This window comes from Dendrobates tinctorius, unplaced genomic scaffold (assembly GCF_039654945.1).
Source record: "Dendrobates tinctorius isolate UK_male_01 unplaced genomic scaffold, ASM3965494v1 ptg000132l, whole genome shotgun sequence".
In the NCBI taxonomy this organism is placed as follows: Eukaryota; Metazoa; Chordata; class Amphibia; order Anura; family Dendrobatidae; genus Dendrobates; species Dendrobates tinctorius.
In genome coordinates this window covers 8,411,796-8,434,620 of record NW_027361800.1, presented here as the reverse complement: position 1 = coordinate 8,434,620, position 22,825 = coordinate 8,411,796, and the positions used below count along the sequence as shown (strand labels likewise).

General features: G+C 45.3%; 1 protein-coding gene across 3 annotated transcripts in view; it reads right to left on the bottom strand.

The window, feature by feature from the left end:
• LOC141048056 (uncharacterized) overlaps window positions 1–22,825 on the bottom strand; it is a 1,479,555-nt gene that overhangs the window by 450,046 nt on the left and 1,006,684 nt on the right. For 2 of the 3 annotated variants that reach the window (XM_073543414.1, XM_073543413.1), the window contains one exon: window positions 6,221–6,308. The exons of the other annotated variant lie outside the window; for it this stretch is intronic. In XM_073543414.1, coding sequence (XP_073399515.1) covers window positions 6,221–6,308 — 88 coding nt within the window. The remainder of the gene's footprint in view (window positions 1–6,220; window positions 6,309–22,825) is intronic. 3 annotated transcript variants of the gene reach the window in all.

Here is a 22,825-nt window from a genome sequence, read left to right as displayed (position 1 = left end):
TGAAGACAGGAGCTTTCTGGTGCAGTGGTGCTTCAGCTGAATGCCGTGATCAGGTGCCTACTCTGCTGTGCGGTGCATTGCAGCAGAGAAAGCTAAGTGTGGTTTGTCTTACCTCGTTTGTTATTTCTTCCCTTGGTGTTGTATTAGTGAAGCGGTTGGACCAGTGTCTGCGCAAGCCAATTCCCTTCTGAGGGATAGAAGCAGGGCAAGTAAGGGCTAAGGTATGCTGCTTGGCGACGGTTTGAAAGAAGCCGTATACGGACGTCAGGATAGACCAGGGCACAACATCAGGAGAGTGCAGGAGGTGTCCATTTCCCTGTTCCCTATTGCAGGGCCCACCATTGTAATTGTGTCCCCGGTGTTCCCTTGTTTGTTTACCGTTTAGTGACCAACCGTTTGTTGGGTCACACAGGATCAGTCACTTTGTTACATTAAAACCAACCCTCCCATTTTTTCTGGTGAGCCATGGCCCAAATGCAGGCCTTTGCCAAACTGCTTCAGACCCTCACTGATGAGCTTAGGGTGCTTCGTGGTGAGGTGGTGCAGCAGCTGCAGCAGTTGGTGGGGTTTGGAGCCTTGGTGCAGGCTCAACCAGAACCCAAGATATCTCTCCCTGACAAGTTTTCTGGAGGGAGAGATACATTTTTGTTTTTTCAGGAGGCCTGCAAGTTATACTTCAGGCTCTGTCCTCGTTCATCAGGGAGTGAGGAACAACAGGTGGGAATCATTATATCCCTTCTTAAGGGTGATCCCCAATCCTGGGCCTTCTCCCTGCCGGTTGATTCACCATCTCAACGATCAGTGGACGAGTTTTTTGCGGCATTGGGGCTAGTTTATGGGGATCCAGATGGCGTCTACCTGGCGGAATCCCAACTTCGTAAAATCAAGCAGGGGGTGCGGCTGGCTGAGGAGTACTGCTCAGAGTTCAGAAGGTGGGCTACTGACACACGGTGGAATGACCCTGCCCTTAGGAGTCATTTTGTGCAGGGTCTGTCTCCAAGGTTGCAGGATATTCTGGTGCAGTACGCCACCCTCAGGTCGTTGGAGGCCGCCATGTCCCTTGCCATCGGGTCTATAGATGCTTGAGGGTGAGACATATACCAAATGTGCCCCCTATAGTCCTTGTTACGGAGGACACACCAGTGCTGATGGACGAACCCATGCAGGTGGGAGGAGCTATTTCCCAAACGATGTCGCCTGCGGTTCGTCGTGATGTGGGGGCATGTTTTTACTGTGGGCAGACTGGTCATTTTATCAGGGTCTGCCCAGCTCATGACAAACCATCTGTACCACCTAAGAAGCCACGTCCCCCTGGTCATGTGGAGGGAGGCAACCAGGGAGTGTATATTTCCTTCAGTTTTCCCCTCAGTGTACATTGTTAGCAGAAGTGGTGGTTGGCGGGGTAACTGAGGGTATACCGGAGCTTGTGGACAGTGGAGCAGGTGTCAATCTGATGGATGCTCACTTTGTCCAGACCTATGGCCTGAGGTGTAGGACGCTAGCAAAACCCCTGAGCATCCAGGCCTTTGACTCTGTCCCACTTAGCCAGGGAAGGTTGACCCAAGTCGTGGATGATATACATCTGCGTATAGAGACTCATCATGATGAGTCCCTGTCATGCTACATCTTGGGGGAATGCCATCACCTATCATTTTAGGCCTCCCTTGGTTGAAAAGACACAACCCGGTCATAGATTGGTGGTCTAGGGAAGTAGTCAGTTGGGATCAGTCGTGTGAGGGCTGCTACCCTGGGGCTACACTCTCTTCTGTCATTCTACAACCATCCCCTTCTTCTCTGGTGGGGGCAGCAGAGGTGCTGCCAGGGAGTAGGGGCAAGTCTCAACCCTCACCACAAGCTAACCCTGAGTGTCGGAGTCCTGTTAGGAGGAGGGATCAGAGGAGAGTGGTGGTTCCTTCTGAGCATTGTGGGGATGTGAGGGTGATGGCACAGGAGGACCCCTCTGTTGTCGGTTCTGTGAAGAGTTCACCATCTTGTGGCAAACGTTCAGGTCCGGACCTGTGTGTGAATGAGTATGTATGGGTGTCCACAAAAGACATCCGGTGGAAGTTTGCTGATGTGGTCTGGAGTTCTTTGGTGATTGGGCCGTATCGGGTGTCGGCCATTCTCTGATGGTACACTGATGATAATAGAGGCCACACAGATGGTAATAGCAGACATACTCATGACACACTGATGTAATAGCGGCCACACAGATGGTAATAGCAGACATACTCTTGACACACTGATGTAATAGCAGCCACACTGATGGTAATGGCAGACACACTGATGGTAATAGCAGCCACACTGATGACACCCTGATGGTAATAGACCCACTAAAGACACAATGATTGTAATAATGGCCACATTGATTGTAATAGCGGATACACTGATGGTAATAGCAGCCATACTGATGGAAATAGCAGCCATACTGATGCTAATAGCGGCCACACTAAAGGCAGTTGCGGCCACACTGATGGTAATAGCGGATACACTGATGGTAATAGCGGACACACAAATGCTGATAGCAGACAGACTGATGCTAATAGCAGACACACTGATGGTAATAGCGTACACACTGATGGTAATAGCGTACACACTGATGGTAATAGCAGACACACTGATGGTTATAGCAGACATACTGATGGTAATAGCGGACACACTGATGGCAATAGCAGCCACACTAATTTCAATAGTGACCACACTGATGGCAATAGCGGCCACACTGATGGCAATAGTGGCCACGCTGATAACACACTGAGGGCAATATCAGACACACTGATGGTAATAGTGGGCGCACTGATGGTGTGGCCACTGATGATGTGGCATCAACTGCCACACTGATAGTAGTAGTGGCCATTCTGATGCTAATAGCGGCCACAGTGATGGTAATAGACATACTGATGGTAACAGTGGCCACACTGACAGTCATAGTGGCCACACTGGGTAGTAAGCGTGCACTCTAGTCAAATATAGACGAGGTGCAGGTGCAACGGACCAGTAGGTCCTAATTACAAGTTAATTAAATTCACCGCACACTCAAACATACTTTATGCAAATAGGTGTTCATTTTATTACATGTGGGAGCCAAACAGGAACATAGCACACAGTGGAAGCGATATAAATAAAAGACGTTTCGGCTCAGCCCGAGCCTTTATCATATTATCGCTTATTCCAATATTGGAGGTTTGTATAGGGTGCAGAAGGAGAGGAGAATCTCTCAAGAAGAGATACCAAGATAAATGGCTGATGTGTGCTGAGAGAAGGAAGCGTTCCCGCGCCTGGACGCCACCTCTGACAGGTGCGGGAGCGCTTCCTTCTCTCAGCACACATCAGCCATTTATCTTGGTATTTCTTCTTGAGAGATTCTCCTCTCCTTCTGCACCCTATACAAACCTCCAATATTGGAATAAGCGATAATATGATAAAGGCTCAGGCTGAGTCGAAACATCTTTTATTTATATCGCTTCCACTGTGTGCTATATTCCTGTTTGGCTCCCACATGTAATAAAATGAACACCTATTTGCATAAAGTCTGTTTGAGTGTGCGGTGAATTTAATTAACTTGTAATAGTGGCCACACTGACGGTCATAGCGAACACACTGATGGTCATAGCGGACATGCTGATCATAAAAACGGACATACTCCACATGCATGACACACTGATGCACAACACTGATGACACTTGTACCATTTTTTCATATACATTTTTAAACACAGATGTGTGAATGATTACTAATACATAGCTGCCTGAAGGTTCAGCATTTGTCTAATATTTAAAGGGGTTGTCCAATCCTGTATAACCCCTGCTTAATCATTTCAGGGCCCCATAAAATATAAAAACAATCTATACTCACCTCCTACAGCAGCACATTTTATGAGATGTCAACACTGCTATTCCCAGCATATCATATCAAATTTTTTTGGGCATTTGACCTCTGCAGCCAATCAGCAACCAATGATTGCTTGAAGCCTTAATTATATGATCAAAGTAGATTTTCACTCAGCAGTCGATAAGCAATCAGTGATTGGCTGCAGCAGTTGCAAGACACAACCATGTCTCATGACCCACTGGTTTCAGCAGAACGAACATCTCAGGAATGATGTCCCTTCATAAAGTAAATACTAGCAGTTTCCAGCCAGCTAAAGCTCGGCACGCTCATTGCTATCTAATTAAGGCTGCTGGTGATTAAACTAAAGTAAATAATAACAACATTCAATAGCGCTTACGAAGGTAGTAAATTAAATTAAAATGAAGTTAATAACAATAATAATCATTAAAAATCTGAATAATACTAATGATACATTTTATTCACAGTGTAAAATCAAAAACAAACTGGATTCAGTAAGATGTGCGTTTTTTATTCATTCCAGCATCTAAACAAATTTCATAACGAAACATAAATTAAGTTAAAATTTCTCTGTAAACACAATTAAATGTACATTTACCTTGGCTGAAGTGGTTGAATTACATAGAAAGGAAGTGCTGCGTGTGGCAATGTGGTGGGCGAAGCCTCATGTGGTAATGTGTTGGGACGGAGCCTCGTGTGGTAATGTGTGGGGACGGAGCCTCGTGTGGTAATGTGTGGGGACGGAGCCTCGTGTGGTAATGTGGGGGGACGGAGCCTCGTGTGGTAATGTGTGGGGACGGAGCATCGTGTGGTAATGTGTGGGGACGCAGCCTTGTGTGGTAATGTGTGAGGATGGAGCCTCGTGTGGTAATGTCTGGGGACGGAGCCTCGTGTGTTAATATGTGAGGATGGAGCCTCGTGTGGTAATGTGTGGGGACGGAGCCTCGTGTGGTAATGTGTGGGGATGGAGCCTCGTGTGGTAATGTGTGGGGATGGAGCCTCTTGTGTTAATGTGGGGGAATGGAGCCTCGTGTGGTAATGTGGGGGAATGGAGCCTCGTGTGGTAATGTGTGGGGACGGAGCCTCGTGTGGTAATGTGTGGGGACGGAGCCTCGTGTGGTAATGTGTGGGGACGGAGCCTCGTGTGGTAATGTGTGGGGACGGAGCCTCGTGTGGTAATGTGTGGGGATGGAGCCTCATATGGTAATGTGTGGGGACGGAGCCTCGTGTGGTAATGTGTGGGGACGGAGCCTCGTGTGGTAATGTGTGGGGACGGAGCCTCGTGTGGTAATGTGTGGGGACGGAGCCTCGTGTGGTAATGTGTGAGGGTGGGATTATGTGTGGTAATGTGGGGGGGCGGGATTATGTGCGGTGATGTGGTGGGGGGCGGGATTATATGTGGTAAAGTGGTGGGGGACGGGATTATGTGCGGTGATGTGGTGGGGGGCGGGATTATGTGCGGTAATGTGGTGGGGGTGGGATTATGTGTGGTGATGTGGTGGGGGTCGGGATTGTGTGCGGTAATGTGGTGGGGGGACGGGATTATGTGCGGTGATGTGGTGGGGGTGGGATTATGTGCAGTAATGTAGTGGGGGTGGGATTATGTGTGGTGATGTGGTGGGGGCGGGATTATGTGTGGTGATGTGGTGGGGCTGGGATTATGTGTGGTGATGTGGTGGGGGGGCGGGATTATGTGTGGTGATGAGGTGGGGGGCGGGATTATGTGTGGTGATGTGGTGGGGGGCAGGATTGTGTGTGGTGATGTGGTGGGGGGGCAGGATTATGTGTGGTGATGTGGTGGGGGGCGGGATTATGTGTGGTGCTGTGGTGGGGGGCAGGATTATGTGTGGTGATGTGGTGGGGGGCGGGATTGTGTGTGGTGATGTGGTGGGGGGCGGATTGTGTATGGTAATGTGGTGGGAGGCGGGATTGTGTGTGGTAATGTGGTGGGGGGGCGGGATTGTGTGTGGTAATGTGGTGGGGGTGGGATTGTGTGTGGTAATGGGGTGGGGGGCAGGATTATGTGTGGTGATGTGGTGGGGGCCGGAGCTACTGTGCAGGGGCGGGATTAGCGAGTAATCACGATGCCTCTTATATATATAGATAGATTGATTTTTTTTTTCCATTAGGCCCTGAAGTGAATAATAGGAGTTTTTACATAGTAGGGTACAAACTGGAAAAATATAGCCAGGATATATTACCTTTACTTTGCTTACTGTTTGCCACATGGGGTTTTTTTTGCCTTCCTCTGGATCAACATGTTAGGGCAAGTTAGGATAGGATATGGGTTGAACTAGATGGACTTAAAGTCTCCCTTCAACCTTAATTACTATGTTACTATGTTACTACTATGTTTAGCAATTAGTCATACCTTAAATTTTTTCCTCAATTCTTTTAGCTCTTTGTCTTCATTTTTTGTTTTTTTTGTAGTTTCTCTTTTTAGCAAAGAATGTTTGTCACTAAAAAAAAAAATAAATAAACATGTACTGTAATGAACGAGATCAGGAGTTACCAACCTGAGGCCCAGGATATCTATGAATGCAGCACAACATAACATTTCAAGATTACTTAAAATATTATGCGATTTTTTTATAACTATGTTTCAGAATGTCATATTACATAAAAACATAGGTATGCTCTTGCTATTTGTAAGTATGAGACAATATGCGGTTTCCAGTGTGCAATATTCCAAGCACACACAGTAAAAATGACTCCAGACATTACATATGTTCATGGTTTCTTAGCATGGCAATGATTATCAATTTCTAAATATTTAAATAATTAAATTTTTAAATATTTTTATTAAAGTTTTTATAAAACTGGGAGGTGGATAGGGAGGGGGAACAAGAAAAGGGGAGGGGGGAGGGAAAAGGGTAAATGTCCATAGAAAGGGTAAGGGTAATAAAAAAAATAGAGAACTCTTGTAACAAAGCATACATTAAAAAGTATACAATATATATCAATAAGAGGTATAATAATGCTGAACCTTTAAGAAGGAGATGCTTGAGGGCAGTCTAGTACAACCACTTAAGGAGGTGCGTGAGAGAAATTTAAACTTGTCTAAATTTACTGTTCCAGACCTTTCACTTATTAGTGTAGGCGAGAATATTATTGTTACTAACTGCGAACCTCCATTCGATAGCATTATGTTGGTAGATTTTGTCTAGGATGTATGAAAATTTAGGAGGGTCAGGTTTCTTCCAAAAGAAAGCCAAGTTATTTTTCACTACCAAAAGGATGTGAATAACTACCTGTCTCACTGACAAGTGCAGTTGATCCAAGTCCAAGGAGAGCAATGCTTTTTGGGGAGTCAAGGTAAAGTTTCTGGTAAAGGAGTCAATATGACGAGAAACCTGAAGCCAGAGACGTTTTAGTTTTGGGCAACACCAAAAGATGTGGTAAAGATTCCCCTGTTGCCTGCATCCTCTCCAACATAGGGGGGAATGGTCCTGGTTAATGTGGGAGAGTCTGATAGGCGTGAGATACCACCTTCTAAGTAGTTTGAAGTAGAACTCGTGAAGAGTCATTGATATGTTGGATTTGTATGTATTTTTTATGGTGACGTCCCATTGCACTGTCAGAAGAACAATCCCAAGGCCAGATTCCCATCTCCTTAAATATATGTTCTTGCAAGAGAGATTCTCTCTGTTGAAAGAGGAGTATATATTCCTTAAGCTCCAGGTATTTTTATTATTTAGGTTGCACGGCAGTGAAGACACAATCCCATAGTTAAATGATTTGCCTAATAGGATTTTTTGTACCTTATCTTTCAGCATTAAGAAAGGGATAAATTCAGAGGAGGGGATATTATATTTGGTTTTTAATTCGCTGAATGGAAGAAAATTAGACCCATTGTGTATATTTTTTACTTATTTAATACCTAAATTACTCCAGATTTCTGAGAGAGGGAAGTTAAACATTAAAGCCACCATTTGAAGTGGAAACCCCAAGGCCTGTTCGATTTTGTTAAATTTTTATATGGTTTGATCAGTTATCTCCATGCAGAAATGATGGGACTGAAAATAGGATGAGAAGATACCCTTCGAGGCACTTGAAACAAGAAGTGGAAAAGTAATTCTTTTAGAGAGTCAAATTTACTTATGTCTCTCTCCAAGCAAAACCAAGCTGGAGGTTTATGTTTGTAACTGAGCCAGAACCAGCTCTGTTTAATTAATAAGGCTTCATAGTATGCATGCAGATTAGGCAGGCTCGTACCTCCTCTGCTTTTATGTTTATATAGAATTTCTGACGACACCCTAGGCCTCCCGTCATTCCACACAAACAATTTTAGTAGGCGGCTTTGTAAATGTTGTACAGATTGGAAAGGAAGAGTGACCGGGAGCGTCTTAAAAAAATAGATAATTTGTGCAGGATGATGGATTTCACAACCATCACTCTACCAAACATAGAAAGTTCAGTTTGCCTGAAAAAGCAAAAATATCCTAAAGGTACTGTCACACTTAGCGATGCACCAGAGATCCCGACCAGCGATATGATGCAGTCAGGATCGCTGGTGCATCGCTAAGTGGTCGCTAGTGAGCTGCCACACAGGCAGATCTCACCAGCGACATAGCAGCGGTCGGCGGTCGCTACTTACCTGTCAGATGAGGCGATCCTGACGTCCTCCCGCCCGCATCCACGCGTCGCTCGTCGGTGCCACAGGAAGCCCAGCAGGAAGCTGATGACGAGAAACGGTCCAGGACGTTCTCGCACGATCAGCGATAATCAGCAGGGGAGCCGGTTGGAGGTAAGTATCACACTTAGCGATATCGCTAGCAATATCGCTGCTATGTCACAAAAACCAGTGACGTTATAGCGATATTGCTAGCGAAATCGCTTAGTGTGACAGGCCCTTTAGAGACATTAGCAAGGATCCCATTTAGATTTGTTTTGACAGTTGCTTGAACAGAACTTGCTAAAGTGATCCCAAGATAAACTATCCCCTTATCTTCCCAAGCAAACTCAGTACTTCTCTTTAGCTCCTCGATTTCCGTTTTGGGCATGTTGAGGATCAAAAATTTCGACTTGTGAGAATTAATTTTGAAATAAGAGGCCTTTGAGAACATTTCCAGGTCGCAGCCAGTGCTCTAATGGAATTTAAGGGATCTACTAGGGTCAAAAAGAGGTCGTCGGCAAATAGACCTATTTTAAAACAACGGGAAGGAAAATCAAATCCTATTATATTTTTGTTGGATCTAATTTTTTCAGCCAGTGGCTCTATTGCTAGTACAAAGAGCAGAGGTGACAGAGGGCACCTCTGTCTTGTTCCGTTCGAGATGAAGAACAGATCTGAGAGACAATTATTAGCATAAATTCTGGCGCTGGGGGCAGAGTATAACGCAAAGACTGCCAACAGGAATCCTCGGCTAAAATAAAATTTAGTTAACCCCTTCAAATCCCAAGGGTGGTTTGCACGTTAATTCCCGGACCAATTTTTACAATTCTGACCACTGTCCCTTTATGAGGTAATAACTCTGGAACGCTTCAACAGATCTAGGCGATTCTGACCTTGTTTTCTCATGACATATTGTACTTCACTTTAGTGATAAAATTTCTTCACTATAACTTGCGTTTATTTATGAAAAAAATGGAAATATGGCAAAAATTTATAAAATGTTGTGATTTTCAAACTTTGAATTTTTATGCCCTTAAACCAGAGAGTTACGTGACACAAAATAGTTAATAAATAACATTTCACACATGTCTACCTTACATCAGCATAATTTTGGAAACATAATTTTCTTTTGTTAGGAAGTTATAAGGGTTAAAAGTTGACCAGCGATTTCTCATTTTTACAACAAAATTTACAAAATCATTTTTTTAGGGATCACCTCACATTTGAAGTCACTTTGAGGGGTCTATATGGCAGAAAATACCCAAAAGTGACAATTCTAAAAACTGCACCCCTCAAGCTACTCAAAACTACATTCAAGAAGATTATTAACCATTCAGGCGCTTCACAGGAGCAGAAGCAACATGGAAGGAAAAAATTAACATTTAACTTTTTAGTCACAAAAATGATGTGTTAGCAACAATTTTTTAATTTTCCCAAGGGTAACAGGAGAAATTGGATGACAAAAGTTGTTGTCCAATTTGTCCAGAGTACGCTGATACCCTATATGTGGGGGGGACCACTGTTTGGGCGCACGGCAGGGCTCGGAAGGGAAGCAGTGCCGTTTGACTTTTTCAACCTAAAATTGGCTGGAATTGAGATAGGACACAATGTTGCGTTTGGAAAGCCCCTGATGTACCAAAACAGCGGAAACCCCCCCCAAATGACATCATTTTGGAAACTAGATCCCCCAAGGAACTTATCTAGATGTGTGGTGAGCACTTTGAACCCCCTAGGGCTTCACAGGAGTTTATAACGCCCAGGTGTGAAAATAAAAAATCATATTTTTTCCACAAACATGATCGTTTAGTCCCCAATTTTTCATTCTCCCAAGGTAGCAGGAGAAATTGGACCCCAAAAGTTGTTTTCCTGAGTATGCTGATAACCTATATGTGGGGGGGACCACTGTTTGGGCGCACGGCAGGGCTCGTAAGGGAAGCAGCGCCGTTTGACTTTTTCAACCTAAAATTGGCTGGAATTGAGATTGGACGCCATGTTGCATTTGACGAGCCCCCAATGTGCCCAAACAGTGGAAACCCCCCACAAGTGACCCCATTTTGGAAACTAGACCCCTAAGGAACTTAGCTAGATGTGTGGTGAGCACCTTGAACCCCCTAGGGCTTCACAGGAGTTTATAACGCCCGGGCGTGAAAATAAAAAATCATATTTTTTCCACAAATATGATCGTTTAGTCCCCAATTTTTTATTCCCCCAAAGGTAGCAGGGGAAATTGGACCCCAAAAGTTGTTGTCCAATTTGTCCTGAGTATGCTGGTACCCCATACGTGGGAGAAAACTACTGTTTGGGCACACATCGGGGCTCAGAAGGAAAGAAGTGACACTTTTGAATGCAGACTTTGATGGAATGGTCTGCGGGCGTCATGTTCCGTTTGCAGAGCCCCTGGTGTGGTTAAACAGTAGAAACCCCCCATAAGTGACCCCATTTTGCAAACTAGACCCCCTAAGGAATTTATCTAGATATGTGGCGATAACTTTGAACCCCCAAGTGTTTCACTAAAGTTTATACTGCCCAGGCGTGAAAATAAAAAATCCTATTTTGTGCCCACAAAAATGATCGTTTAGTCCCCAATTTTTAATTTTCCCAAGGGTAACAGGAGACCAGGGGAAGAGTCTTGAGGAGATCATTTGCATATTCCCAGTGCCTTCTGGGATAAGTGAAGAGTCTCCGCGAGCTCAACGATCACTGGGTTTTGGCCGTTGCAGCTGAAAAGAGGAAATCGGAAAACCAGGGGAAGAGTCTTGAGGAGATCATTTGCATATTCGCAGTGCCTTCTGGGATAAGTGAAGAGTCTCTGCGAGCTCAACGATCACTGGGTTTTGGCCGTTGCAGCTGAAAAGAGGAAATTGGAAAACCAGGGGAAGAGTCTTGAGGAGATCATTTGCATATTCCTAGTGCCTTCTGGGAATTTTGGCTCATCTTTCATCGTTTTTAAGAAATCTCAATATGGAAGAGGCCAGGAGCCATTTGGTGAGCTGCATTTCTTGCTACTTGTTCACAGACTTACCAGTGGAAAAGCCAAACTTCACATGCCACAGATGCAAGCTTGTGTCCCTGTTGGAGGAAAAGTTGCAAAATCTCGAAGAGAGGTTAGCTACGTTGAAGATCATTAAGGAAGGTGAAGAGTTTTTAGACAGAGCAGAATTATCTCTTCATGTTACAGAAAGAGAAGAAGTTCGAAGTGCACCTGAAGAAACAGAGGAATGGAGACATGTGACCCAGAGAAGCAAGAGGATCAGGAGGCAGTCAGCACCCATACTTCTCAGGAACCAGTACCAGGCTCTCACGCAGGAAAACGATGAAGATATACATCAGGATAAGACTTTGCCCACAAACAGCAACCTTGTACGCCTTCAGAGTCCTCCTGGATGGAGAAAGAAAAACGTTGTGAAGAAGAAACGGAGAGTGGTGGTCATGGGGGATTCCCTGTTGAGAGGAACAGAGGCTGCTATCTGCAGACCGGATATAACTTCAAGAGAAATGTGCTGACTTCCAGGTGCAAAAATTAAAGATGTGTCTGACAGGATATCAGGACTCATCAGACCTACAGATGACTACCCATTCCTGCTACTACACGTGGGGACAAATGACACCGCAAGAAACAACCTGGAAACCATCTGCAGAGACTTTGAAGACTTAGGCAAGAAAGTGAAAGAACTGGAAGCGCAGGTGGTCTTCTCTTCCATCCTCCCAGTGGATGGCCATGGAACAAGGAGGTGGAATAAGATTCTGCAGGTGAACAACTGGCTACGTCGATGGTGCCGTCAGCAACGATTTGGATTTATGGATCACGGATTGAATTACCTTTACGATGGACTACTTGCTAGAGATGGGGTGCACCTTACGAAGACTGGAAAACATGTGTTTGGAAGTCGCCTTGCTACACTTGTAAGGAGAGCTTTAAACTAGAACAACATGGGAAGGGAAGCAAAAGACCAGAAAAAGCCAAACACCTAACAAATGCTATTGAGAACTCTGCTATTAGAAGTGGAAAGGAAGAACAAAGACAAAAGAATCTAATTAATACAAATATTGGAGAAAGAGAAACCAATCACAAACTAAAATGTTTCTATACTAATGCACAAAGCATGGGCAACAAACAAGGAGAATTGGAACTACTAACACAGGAAAAGAAATATGATGTAATTGGAATCACTGAAACTTGGTGGGACAATACACATGATTGGAATACAAGACTAGAAGGATACAACTTATTTGCAAGAAACAGACTTGATAAACAAGGAGGAGGTGTCGCATTGTATATTAGAAACACGTATATCTGCACAGAGATTGAAGCTTCAGAGACTGGGAGTTCTGTGGAAACTGTTTGGGTAAGAATACAAGGACAGAATAATGGAAAGGACACCATTGTAGGCATTTACTACAGGCCGAATGTGCAAGCTGAAGATATGGATGAACTCTTTATGCATCAAATGGCCAAGTTCTCCAAAAAATATGACATAGTTGTCATGGGAGATTTCAACTATCCAGACATTTGTTGGGAATCTCTCTCAGGCAAAACTAACAGGTCAAGGAAATTCTTATCCTCTCTTGCTGACAACTTTATCTTCCAAAAGGTAGGGGAGAAAACAAGGGAAACTGCTACCTTGGATCTAATCCTTATAAACAGGGAGGAAATGGTTGAGGAGGTAAAAGTGGCTGGGACCCTAGGAGGTAGCGACCATGCTATTTTAGAATTTTGGATAACTAGAGGAGGAAGACCTGTGAAGACTCAGACGTCAAGGTTAGATTTCAGAAAGGCAGATTTTAAGGGATTCAGAAAGAGAATTGGAGGGATCCAATGGCTGGATATCCTTAAAGACAAAAATGTCCAGGAAGGATGGGAAATCTTAAAAAATGAAATTCTCAAAGCACAATTGTTAACAATTCCGAAAAGAGGGAAGAATAGGAAGCATTTAAGGAAGCCAGGATGGATGAACACAGAACTTAAGCACATGCTAAAAAGGAAGAAAAAAATGTTTATAAAATGGAAAGAGGGAGGCATATCTAAAGAAGAATATAATGCTGTCTGCAGGACCTGCAGGGCACAAATCAGATTATTAAACCTGACAATGAATTGAGGCTTGCAAGAGATGTCAAAAGCAATAATAAAGGATTTTGGGGATATGTCAAAAGTAAAAGAAAAGTCAAAGATGCGATAGGATTTTTACAGGATGAAAATGATGAAATGGTAAGACAGGATGTTGAGATGGCCGAACTTTTAAATTCCTATTTTGCATCTGTTTTCTCTCAGAAAGGAAATGTAACATCAACTGTTCTTCACTGTCCTATTAAGGGAATAGAAGAATCCAGGATATCTATAAACAGAAATATAGTGAGGAAACACTTAGCTAACCTAAATGAATTCAAGTCTCCAGGTCCAGATGAATTACACCCCAGAGTCCTGAAGGAGATAGCAGAAGAAATTTTTGAACCCCTCTCTATAATCTTTGAAAATTCTTGGAGAACAGGAGAAGTCCCAGAAGACTGGAGAAGAGCAAATGTTGTTCCTATCTTCAAAAAGGGGAAGACGGTGGACCCAGGCAACTATAGGCCGGTGAGTCTGACTTCTATACCAGGAAAGATCTTTGAGCAAATTATTAAACAACATGTATGTCAGTACCTGGATAAGAATGAAGTGATTAAACAGAGTCAGCATGGGTTTGTAACTAATAAGTCATGTCAGACTAACTTAATTTCCTTCTATGACGGAATCACTGATTGGGTGGATCAAGGAAATGCTGTAGATATAGTATATCTTGACTTCAGCAAAGCATTTGACAAAGTATTTCATACAATCCTTATTGAAAAAATGACTAAGTATGGAATGGACAAGGCAACTGTTAGGTGGATTTATAACTGGCTTAGTGATCGGACCCAAAGAGTGGTCGTAAATGGCTGCACATCCAGCTGGAAGAATGTCTCAAGTGGGGTACCACAGGGCTCTGTCCTAGGCCCTGTATTGTTCAACATCTTTATCAACGATTTAGATGAAGGAATTGAGGGTAAACTGATTAAATTTGCTGATGACCCAAAGCTAGGAGGGATAGCTAATGCTAGAGTAGAGAGAGAGAGGATTCAAAAAGATATAAATAAACTGGAGAAGTGGGCAGCAACTAACAGAATGGTTTTTAACAGGGAAAAATGCAAAGTACTACATCTGGGCAATAAAAATGAAAAAAGCATATACAGAATGGGAGGAATAGGGCTAAGCAACAGCACATGTGAAAAAGACTTGGGTATACTAATAGATCACAGACTGAATATGAGTCAGCAGTGTGATGCAGCAGCAAAAAAGGCAAATGCAATTCTAGGATGTATTAACAGAAGCATACAGTCTAGATCACGTGAAGTCATTATTTCCCTCTACTCCTCTTTGGTCAGACCTCATCTGGAATATTGTGTCCAGTTTTGGGCACCACATTTTAAAAAAGACATCAACAAACTGTAGCAAGTTCAGAAAAGAGCGACCAGAATGGTGACCGGTCTGCAAACCCTGTCTTATGAGGAAAGGTTGCAGGATTTGGGAATGTTTAGTTTGCAAAAGAGAAGACTGAGAGGAGACTTAATAGCTGTCTACAAATATCTAAAGGGCTGTCACATTGTAGAAGGATCAACTTTATTCTCATTTGCACAAGGATAGACTAGAAGCAATTTGATGAAACTGAATGGGAGGAGACACAGATTAGATATTAGAAAAAACTTTTTGACAGTTAGAGTGATCAATGAATGGAACAAGCTGCCACGAGAAGTGGTGAGTTCTCCTTCAATGGATGTCTTCAAACAGAGGCTGGACAGACATCTGACTGCGATGATTTAGCGAATCCTGCTTTGAGCAAGGGGTTGGACCAGATGGCCCAGGAGGTCCCTTCCAACTCTGCGATTCTATGATTCTAAATTAGACCCCAAACGTTGTTGTCAAATTTGTCCTGAGTACGCTGGTACCCTATATGTGGGAGAAAACTACTGTTTGGGCATACGTCGGGGCACAGAAGGGAAGAAGTGACGCTTTGGAATGCAGACTTTGATGGAATGGTCTGCGGGCGTCATGTTCCATTTGCAGAGCCCCTGATGTGGTTAAACAGTAGAAACCCCCCACAAGTGGCCCCATTTTGGAAACTAGACCCGCTAAGGAACTTATCTAGATATGTGGTGAGAACTTTGAACCCCCAAGTGTTTCACTAAAGTTTATACTGCCCAGGCGTGAAAATAAAAAATCCTATTTTGTGCCCACAAAAAAACAGTCCCCAATTTTCCCAAGGGTAACAGGAGAAATTGGAATCCAAAAGTTGTTGTCCAATTTGTCCTGAGTACGCTGGTCCCCATATGTGGGAAAAAACTGTTTAGGCACACGTCGGGGATCGGAAGGGAGTGACATTTTGGAATGCAGACTTAGATGGAATGGTCTGCGGGTGTCATTTTCCATTTGCAGAGCCCCTGATGTGCCTAAACAGTAAAAAAAAAAAACACAAGTGACATTGTTTTGGAAACTAGACCCCCAAGGAACTTATCTAGATGTGCCCCAACTAATCTAATGTTTCCCGTAAAGTAATTTAGTAGTGCATTGAGGTGTGGTACAATTTGAAGCAATCCTTCATACACAGGTCAGGTTTTTCGGGGCAGGTGTCGCATTGATAAATGGTGTCCTTGCGTATTCCGTTTTTGTAACACACTCGGCACCTTTTTTGCGATTTACCTCTTTTTCCAGTTTGCGGGACCTCCCCCGGGAAATGCTGACCTGGTACAATACGAGCACCTTCAGTTCCAGAAGTTCTGGGGCCCGCTCCCTCCAGAGTGCCAAACATCAGGGCCTTAACCACTACCTCATGGAACTCAAGGTATGACGTATCAGTGTGGTGTGCACATTGTGACAGCAGGAATGCGTTGAGCATTGCCAATTGGACAATGTGCATGGCCAGCTTTTTGTACCACACCTTGGCCTTTCTCAAAGCATTGTGCGGTAGGAGTAGATGATCGGAGCGATCAACGCCCCCATGTTTTTATTGTACCCCAGCACACATTCAGGTTTGCTGACCAGAGGTACCCCGTACAGTGCTGAGGGCGCTGCCATCACTGTGTATGGTGGTCAAGAGAAGGACATCCCTCTTGTCCTTGTACTTGACCACCAGTAGGTGGTCGCTACATTGGGCCCTGCTCTCACCTTTTCGGAGCATCTGCCCAAGTAGCATCTTCGGGAGGCCTCTCTGATTTTTGCGGACAGTACCGCAAGCTGCGGTACCTCGTGCAGAGAGGGATTTGTAGAGTGGGACACTGGTATAAAAGTTATCAGTGTAGAGGAGATAACCTTTATCCAGCAGTGGGTGCACCAAATCCCACACAATTTTCCCACTCACTCCCAGGTCAGGAGGACACTCAGGGGGTTCAATCCTGGTGTCCTTTCCTTCGTACACTCTAAACCTGTGGGTGTACCCTGAGGTACTCTCACACAGCTTATAGAGTTTGATTCCGTACCTGGCCCTCTTACTGAGCAGGTATTGATGGAATTCGAGCCTGCCCTTAAAATGGACCAAGGACTCATCCATGCAGATGTTCCTTTGGGGCACGTATGCTTCAGCAAACTTTTTGTTGAAGTGTTCGATGACCGGCCGAACTTTGAACAGACGGTCAAAGTTGGGGTCATCTCGTGCGGGACACTGTGCATTATCATTATAATGCAGAAACTTGTGGATGGCCTGAAAATGCGTACGGACCATGACCATTTGGAAAACTGGAGTGTTGTATAAAATATCAACACTCCAATATTGCCGAATTTCAGGCTTCTTCAGGATACCCATGTGGAGGACCAGGCCCCAAAACTGCGTCATTTCAACTGCGTCCACAGGAGACCAGTTAGTATAGGATGAACGCGGGTTTTGCTCCAAAAATTGCCGAGCGCACAAATTAGTTTGCTCCACCATGAGGTTAACAAAATCCTCAGAGAAAAAGACTTTGAAAAAGTCAATTTCTGTGAGGCCGGTGGTGTCAAACTTGATTCCTGATTCTGCCACAAAATCAGGAATCAGTGGCTCGTAATTTTCAGGGGGCGAGGTCCACACAGGGTCTGTGTCATGTCGGACGCTATTCACACCACAGCGTCCGGCAGGCAGCGGTAGTTCCATCTCCGTCCACTATAGCCTCAGTGGCGCCAGCTTGATTTTACTCAGGTTATCGGGGGTTAATCTAGCTGGAAATCAGGTGGGATGTTTGGTCACGCCCACGATCTTTGAATAGTCGTGCTGGCCTGTGGGCGTCGCCGATTATAGCTTGTGTTTTATGCCAAGTGGTTCCGGTCTGGAGAGGAGGTGTTGGAGAGAGAAATTCATATCTGGTGTCGTATGATCCGTTGTTACCTTTTCGCCTTCCTATATTTGTGTTTTGTTTTGCCCTGTTCACATTACGGTATTGTCCTGTGTGTATGCGGCGCTGTACGGTTTAAGTTCTCCCTGTCTGTCATTACTGTGTGGGCTTTGGTGGTTTGACAATTCACTGGGTGGAGGGTGGAGGGTTCAGCATAGGGCTGAGCAGGAGATAAGGAAAGGTTGGAGGCTCAGGCAAAAACCCTGGGTTGAGGGTCAGACAGGGTGTTCCCTAGTTGGAGGGACTCCGCAGGGGCCCCGGGTATTTCAGCCTCCTTTGACCTAAGCCCCCATAACATTATAATCGGCCTAACATTTTTTTCATGGATTCCATGACTTCCATAAACCACCAGTTGGCGGCGCTGTCCTTACAGGTCACCGAGTTGAAGGGGGCAGTTCAGCAGCAGGGCCTGGTTGTAGCTAATGTGCAAGCGGCTTCTGCAGGTGCAGGTGCAGAGCCAAAGATTCCGCTGCCTGAACGATTTTCTGGGGAACGCAGCAAATTTGTCATCTTTCGGGAGGCCTGCAAGTTATACTTTCGCATGCGCCCGGTCTCCTCAGGTAATGAGGCTCAGCGGGTGGGTCTGGTGTTATCTTTACTGAGTGGGGACCCTCAAGCATGGGCGTTTTCCTTACCAGCCGACTCTGCAACGTTACATTCGGTTGAGAATATTTTTTCAGCACTCGGGCTCATTTATGATGATCCCGACAGATTGGCTTTGGCGGAATCTAAAATCCGCGCCCTCCGTCAGGGGGAACGTATGGCGGAAGACTATTGTTCAGAATTTCGCCGTTGGGCAGTAGACACACTGGAACGACCCAGCGCTGTGGAGCCAGTTTATTCATGGGGTTTCAGAAAGAGTTAAACAGGCCCTCCTGATGTATGAGACTCCTTCATCGTTAGAGTCTGCCATGAGTTTGGTTATTCGTATTGATCGCCGTTTGCGTCAAGGAGCGCAGGAGACGCTGCCCATGAGGGAAAGCAGGGGTGCAAGTGTGGTTGCTGCAGGTGAGCCCACGGAACCTATGCAAATCGCTGGGGTATCACATGTGCAGCGTCGCGTTCCTGGGTTCAGGAAGCATGGAGCATGTTTTTACTGTGGTAAAAGAGATCATTATGTAAATGCTTGTCCTGTGCTACCAATGAAAGTCGCACTGGTGGAAAACTGATAAGCTCAGAGGGTATGGAGGAGGCCCAACTGAGCGTATGCATATCCTCCATGATGGTATCTCAATGTATGCTCCCTGCCAGGGTTATTATTGCGGGCAGAGAGCTACCCATATCAGTGTTTTGGGGAGTGCCGGGCATCACCTCAAGGCTGTCTCTATACCACGGGTATGTTATATTTGCATCGTCTCATACAACATTGAGTATCACCTAAACATTTGGACACTGTCTTTTATGTGAATTTATCACTATGGTGTATCATTGACATGGATTTATATATAATTCTATAACCCAATTGTGGGTAGAATCACTTCTTTGTGGTATTTGGCAATGGATTGATTTTTTTATATTTATTATATTAATGTTTATTGTTCATGCACATATTTTTTATATATAGGCATGTGTGTTACTGAGATAGATTATGTAATGCACTGTATTGCCACATATTAGCTATTTGACAGACCTTATGCATTATCATACCATGTTATATTATGTTTGGTATGTCCTTGGCACTTGTTTTTGTACAATTTTATGATTGCCTAAATCTGATTCATTAAAGACTATATTATTTTTTATACATATTTAGTCCTATTGTCTCTATACAATTGAATTGTCCATACATAGTGGCTTGTTTTTACCATATCAGTGTTTGTGGATAGCAGTTCCACCACCAATCTCATGGATGAGGAGTTTGCACGCACGGCAGGTTTTAAGATCGAAAAACTCCCTCATCCTATTCGCGTGGTTAACATTAATGCCGCTCCCCTCCCACAGGGGGAGATTACTGAGTTTGTAGCTGAGGTTAAACTCCACATTGGGGTCCTACATTCTGAGTGGGTTACATGTAGGGTACTCAATAATCTCCCAGCACAAATGGTCCTGGGTTTCCCATGGTTGTCCAAGCACAACCCGGTGATTGACTGGAGAACCCAGGACATAGTCCAGTGGAGTGGTTTCTGCCAGGAAAATTGCTTGGCCACATGTGTGTCCGCCGTGAAGTCCAGCCTTCCGGAGGCATTGCTGGATTTTGCGGACGTATTCTCTGAGAGGGGTTGCTCAGAACTACCTCCACATCGAGCCTATGACTGTGAGATTAGGTTAAAACCCGAGGCTAAATTGCCAAAGGCGAGGATGTTTAGTATTTCTGGTCTGGAGAGACAAGCTCATAAAGACTACATCGCGGAGAGTTTAAGTAAAGGGCACATCCGGCCTTCATCCTCACCTGTAGCAGCAGGGTTTTTCTTCATTAAGAAAAAAGATGGGGGGTTACGCCCGTGTCTGAATTTCCGGGAGTTAAACCAGATTACGGTCCGTGATCCCTACCCGATGCCGCTGATCCCTGATTTGTTCAACCAGGTGGCTAGTGCGAAGTGGTTTTCCAAACTTGACCTCAGGGGGGCATATAACCTCATAAGGGTCCGTCAGGGGGATGAGTGGAAGACGGCGTTTAATACCCCTGAGGGTCATTTTGAAAGCCTAGTTATTCCATTTGGGTTGACAACCGCGCCTGCTGTTTTCCAACATTTCATAAATGATGTATTCGCTCATGTGCTGGGGAAATTTGTGATTGTGTACCTGGATGATATCCTCATCTATTCGAGCGACCAGGACACTCATTTAGAGCATGTCAGGCAGGTGTTACAGTTGCTCCGTGAGAATAAGCTCTATGCTAAGCTTGAAAAATGCGTATTTTTTGTTCAGGAGTTGCCTTTTTTGGGATATATTGTGTCCGCCGCAGGGTTTAAAATGGACACCGCGAAGTTGCAAGCGGTGCTGCGATGGGAACGGCCTGATAATCTAAAAGCGCTCCAGCGGTTCCTTGGGTTTGCCAACTATTATAGGAAGTTTATTAAGAACTTTTCTACTATAGCCAAACCGCTCACGGACATGACGAAAAAAGGTACCAATCTCGCTATCTGGTCTGAGGATGTGGTGCGTGCATTTGAGCTTCTGAAAAAACGTTTTGCTTCAGCCCCCATTCTGGTGCAATCAGACGTATCTAAACCTTTTATGGTGGAGGTCGATGCGTCTGAGGTGGGAGTGGGGGCAGTACTGTCACAGGGCTCGTCCTTGAGCAATATGCGTCCATGCGCCTACTTCTCCAAGAAGCTGTCGCCTGCCGAACGGAATTACGACATCGGCAACAGGGAGTTGTTGGCCATCAAATTGGCTTTTGAGGAATGGCGACACTTCCTGGAGGGGGCGGCCCACCAGGTCACAGTCATCACCGACCATAAAAACCTGCTCTATCTGGAGTCGGCCAAGCGTCTGTCTCCCATGCAAGTTCGCTGTGCATTGTTTTTTACACGTTTTAACTTTCTGGTGACTTACCGTCCTGGGGCTAAAAACACCAAGGCAGATGCCTTGTCCAGGTGTTTTCCAGGGGGAGAACCTCGGGAAGATCCGGTACCCATCCTCCAGGAGGGTGTAGTGGTTTCGGCTCTCACGACTGAGGTAGAGGCGGAGATTGCCAAGGCCCAGGAGGAGGTACCGCCAGGACTTCCCGCTAATAAGTCATTCGTACCCCTTCATCTTCGTCTTAAAGTGTTGGGGGAACACCACGACTCTGTCCTGGCCGGTCATCCAGGGGTTAGGGGCACCTTGGAGCTGGTATCGCCCCGCTTCTGGTGGCCAAAAATCTGGCAGGACGTGGTCCCATACGTGACAGCTTGCATCACGTGCGCCAGGGCCAAATCACCCAGAACCCGTCCTGCTGGCACTCTACAGCCTCTGGGGGTACCTAGTAGGCCATGGACAGAAATCTCCATGGACTTTATCACGGACTTGCCTGCTTCAGAGGGGAACACGGTCATCCTGGTGGTGGTTGATCGATTTTCGAAGATGGCGCATTTTGTGTCGTTGCCTTCCTTGCCCAACGCGAAGATGTTGGCTCAGGTCTTTGTGCAGGAGGTGGTCAGACTACATGGAGTTCCGTCGGACATAGTGTCTGATAGGGGGACCCAGTTTGTGGCGAAGTTTTGGAAAGCTTTTTGCTCAAGATTGGGGATCAAGTTGTCTCATTTGTCGGCGTTTCATCCGCAGTCAAATGGTCAAACTGAGCGCATGAACCAAAATCTGGAGCAGTATTTGCGATGTTTTGTGTCTGACAACCAAGAGGAGTGGTCGACGTTCCTTCCTTTGGCCGAGCTCGCATTAAATAATCACCGCCAAGAATCATCGGGAGAGTCTCCGTTCTTTTGTGTTTATGGGCACCATCCTCAATTTTGTACCTTGTGTCAGGGGGGCTCTGGGGACGTCCCAGAGGAGGACCGGTTAGGAGTTCAACTATCATCGGTCTGGAGGAGTGTGAAACAGCGATTGCTGAGCATGAGTGCAAGGTACAAACGTGTGGCTGACGCTAGACGCATGCCCTGTGTGTGGGTGATTGGGTGTGGTTAGCTACTAAAAACATAAAACTCAAAATTCCATCATTGAAATTGGGTCCAAGGTTTATTGGCCCTTTTAAGATTGCTGCCATCATTAACCCGGTTGCTTATCGGTTGGACCTTCCTGCGGTATACAAGATACACAACGTGTTTCATAGGGCTTTATTGAAAAAGGTGGTAGGCTCTGTGGACACGACGCCGATGCCACCTCCAGTCATGGTGGATGGCAATTTGAAGTCTCCAAGGTGGTGGACTCTCGAGTACTGCGCCGTTCTCTTCAGTATTTGGTACACTGGCGGGGGTATGGTCCGGAGGAGAGGTCTTGGGTACCAGCCTCGGACATACATGCGGATCGGCTGGTCAGTTCCTTTCACCACCGTCATCCAGACAAGCCGGGTCCTATGAATCTTGAGGGCCCTGGAGTCCCTCGTAGAAG